Below are 3998 nucleotides of genomic sequence, written 5' to 3' on the forward strand. Positions count from 1 at the left end.
CAGGTAACATTTGAAAGAAGTTGAACATCAACTTCTCCGTAGATGAGTCACTTCATCGTGTTTCTGTGCTTACAGGTGACAAATTTCCTCAAATAAAGGGAACAGTACGAGATAGAGGAAATCTGTCAAAGTTCATATTCATACAAAGCAAAGACGATCCTCATCGTCTGATGTCTCTCTGTCCCTGTAAGGCTGTAACATGCAGCATATAACCTAAGTGCATCGGTCAGTCTGCACATGTCATGTTTTATTTGGATATGTTGTGAATCTGTGTGGTTGCGAAGTTCAGAAGTGCACTGTGGTTAACGTAACGTCCTGGCCCTTCTAGTCTCACTACATCTTCTTCTGGTCTCACTGCATCATCTCCTAGCCCTTCTGCATCTTCTCCTGGCCCTTCTGGTGTCACTACATCTTCTCCTGGCCCTTCTGGTGTCACTACATCTTCTCCTGGCCCTTCTGGTCTCACTACATCTTCTCCTGGCCCTTCTGTTCTCATTACATCTTCCCCTGACCCGCTTCTTTTGTAAAACCTCTGTAAACACCAAGTTCCTACCTGAAGGATGCAAACCATCGGAACAGCTGTTAACACTGAGAAATTCTTGCAGATTTCTGAATGTTCAGTGACTGTCGTGTGTTTAATGAAGAACTTTAACACAAACTTTACTTTTATACTAAAACTGTTTGTAGTGTTCCAGCCCTGATGCACATAGTGGTGGATTCAAGTTTTGCAATTTCTATTTTGTTATTTTTTTCTGACATTCTGAGACCTTAGAATTTTTTCACTTCAGTTTTATTTGTATAGTTTACAACATATGTCATCACACGGTGCTAACATGGTGAGGTACAGACCTTCATATGAACAGGAGATACATTAAACTACCGTGGCATACATCATAGCTTCAGCAGCAAAACTGCATTAGTTTAATATCTACGACATGCAGTAACAGAAACAAGCATCGGTACTCTGGATGTGTTTTCTGATATTTCACTGGAGAAAACTTTTTTTAAAAAGGCGTTTTGGATTAACTGGTGAGGCTCATATCACTGAATAAGTGTTTGGTCAAAAAAAAAAGTTCTAGTCAGTGAAAAGTCTCATGTTTACCTCCAGGTTTTGATCAAGAAACATCTTTATAACATTAAGGTAACACTGTGCATGGCGTTGTTAAAGGTCAGGTGGGAACCTTTTACAGGTTTAACCTCATCTCAGGTCTTTTATGAGTAAAATGAATCCAGTACAATGAAGCGTTTATCACAGTTACTGACTTTGCGCCTCCTGCTGATTCTAAACCTTGGTGCTGCCCAGATATATGGTGAGCTCGGAGCGGTGGACTGCCTTCTTTTTAGTCCGTGATTCAGGGCTCTGGGCCTCGGACCAGCGCTTCCACCACTCCCTCAGCTCAGTGGGTCCCGTGGGCCGCCGCTCCTTCATCTGGCTGGGATGAACTAGAGCGTGAGGGGGGCTGAAGTCTCCTCTGGGCAGGACCTTCCTGTTGACATCCCCGTGTGGGTCACACGGTGGCAGATATTCATCTTCAGTTGAAACAGATGAAAGTTCAGTGGCAGCTTTCGCATCAGCTTTTGAAACCGTCTCTGAATCTTCCTGAACGGTGTTTGAGTCGACAAAGAAATCGAGCGCTTGCATTCTGCACCTGTACTCCTCCAGCTGAGCCCTGCAGTCCACAGCCTTCGCTCTCATCTCAAGGAACTGGGATTGCAAATCTCTCTCATAACCTTCCTCTGCCTTTAATTCGTTTTCCCAAAACTGTATCTGCTCCATTTCCTCCTCAGCGATTCTCTCACAGGCTTCCAGTTCTGCTTTTTGGGCCCTTTGTTTTTCCTCAAGCTCAACAATCTGTTTGTCTATGTGTGTTATCTGGACCTGTAAGTCCTGCAGACACACAAGCTGATGGATGATGGTTTCTCTCAGACTATTTTTGTCGTCTTTAGTCTTGGAACAGCTTGAACTGTGCAGATCACATGTTGCCTCCTGAGTTTTGCTTTCTCTGTCTCTTGTCTGATTCCCCATGCAGCAGGACATCTGACGCTCTGACTTTAGCATCTTCTGTCCTCTGGCTTTACTTCTGCTGCTCGGACCGGAGTTATCTTTGTCAGCAGTGATAGAAACATCCAAAGAGGAGCGGTTCCTTTTATCTGTCCTCTTGCTGCTCTCCTTATCGCAGGCAGTGCTGTAGACTTTGCCTTTCCCCAGGCTCTCCAGCCAATCCCAGGCCTCCTCCATCAGAGTCAGAGACTTTCTTTTCGGCCTTTTCACATCTTCCGGTTTCTGCTCAGCCTCTTGTCTTAAACATGACAACGGTGGCAAACTCCTTCGATGCAAACTCAGTGAACCGCTGCTTCTTCGCATTCTAGCACCTGCGTCTTTTCTTCTCAGCGGCGGGCAGGGCTGGTATCTGCCGACTTTTGCCCTGCTCATGTCATCCCAGACAGAGGGTCCGTTGTGGAACAGAGTAAGCTGGACCTCCCTGGCCTGATCTCCATACCGCTCCAGCGTCTCCAGAAGGTGTTCATCAGGCGCCATGCAGCGCTCAAAGTCCTTAAACTTCTCCCGTAGGGTGAAGCGTCCAGGTTGGCCTAAAGAGAAGGATGACATGTAGTTATCAGCTTGGTCAGTCTGTCAGAACATAAGCTGTGTCAGAACGGCACACATCTGTACATACCCAGGGCCTGAGCCAACGCTAGCACCACTTCTTGGCATGTTGTTTCCTCTGTAACTCCACAGACTACACGAGGGATCCCTTCCACAGACACCTTCACTTCCATTGCGCCCAGTCTGTAATAATAAAGACATTAGGAGTGTGAGGCACATGGACAAGGGCTCCTGCTGTCTCTGTTAGGGGAAGTGGTGGAGACAGCGAAATGACCGTCATTAACATTCTCTGTTATCTGTCTGCCCATCAGGTCTTGGTCAAGCTTGATGCAGTTAAGTTTCTATCTACATGTACAGATTGTTCAGAAAAATCTAACAGAAAAGAAGCTTTTGAGAAGAGCTGAAGAACATTAAGAGCAAAACATCAGGGCACCTACTGTTGTGTTCTGCCTGCAGGAGCTTGGACCAGTCTGCTCTGGAGAGATGAACCGTCTGGTTCGGAGGAACAGTCGAGCAGTTAAGACTAATTAAAATTCCTCAAGGCATCCACCACTGGAGGATAGTTTATGATCCCACCCATCTTGCATAATTTCCACTTTGAAAAAACCCAACAGAAAATGGAATTTCCTGAGAAGTTTATCGTGTTTTTTTTTTTGGACACAACAGAACACCAGAGGACTTTTGGATTATTCTTCCTCACAGAATGGATTCAGCTCAGCCATGTTGTTTGGATCTTCATTTTTAAAGCCAGTTTGTTGTATATTTACTTGTATATTCAGGATCATTTTACTTCTTCAGCCTCAGCTGGTGGGCATCAATGCAAACTGGCATCTTGATTAGTTTTCTTCTCCACAGTGAGAACCTGAATCAGACCCGACTCGTGACAATCTCTGACATGTTCTCACATTAGTTTGCTGTGGACTTAGAGGGATCACCACTTGCAAAACGAGGATCTTGAAGTTAGTGTCTCGTTATTCAGCAGTGCACAGAATCTCTCACCACACACAGTTATGGGAGAGGAGCTCACCAAGCAGGAGTCAGTATTTATACACCTGTTGTCGTGCTACCTATAGATGGGTACGTTCTCTGTGCTCTGGACCTGTTTCATCTGGCCTTGGAGTTGAACACTAAACTCTCTGATCTACCACAGAAGTGACTCCTTGAGGCCTCCTGCTCATTGTCACAGACCTGTAGGCGCCTGCAGGACAGAAATACAATCCTCAGAGAACAAGGAGACGATGATATTATCACCATTATATTGATAAATAGAAGTAATTCCAAAGGATTCACCTTTTGATCCTTCCTCCGGCATCATTCAAGAGATTTTGAAGCCTCACCTCTTTTATTTTTTAATGTGCCACGTAGTAAATAGTCAGGATGCTGTCCAGTG

The 3998-nt window shown here is 45.1% G+C and overlaps 1 protein-coding gene across 1 annotated transcript; it reads right to left on the reverse strand.

Moving 5' to 3' along the window:
* Positions 1 to 1051: 1051 nt before the first annotated feature.
* On the reverse strand, positions 1052 to 2781 carry rassf11 (Ras association domain family member 11). Its single transcript, XM_008291428.1, has 2 exons — positions 2679 to 2781; positions 1052 to 2592 (listed from the first exon to the last, which is right to left on the reverse strand). The coding sequence occupies exons 1-2, from the start codon at positions 2779 to 2781 to the stop codon at positions 1283 to 1285; spliced, it is 1413 nt and encodes a 470-aa protein (XP_008289650.1). The 3' UTR covers positions 1052 to 1282.
* Positions 2782 to 3998: the final 1217 nt, after the last annotated feature.

This window comes from Stegastes partitus, unplaced genomic scaffold, assembly GCF_000690725.1.
Source record: "Stegastes partitus isolate 25-593 unplaced genomic scaffold, Stegastes_partitus-1.0.2 Scaffold742, whole genome shotgun sequence".
NCBI lineage: Eukaryota > Metazoa > Chordata > Actinopteri > Pomacentridae > Stegastes > Stegastes partitus.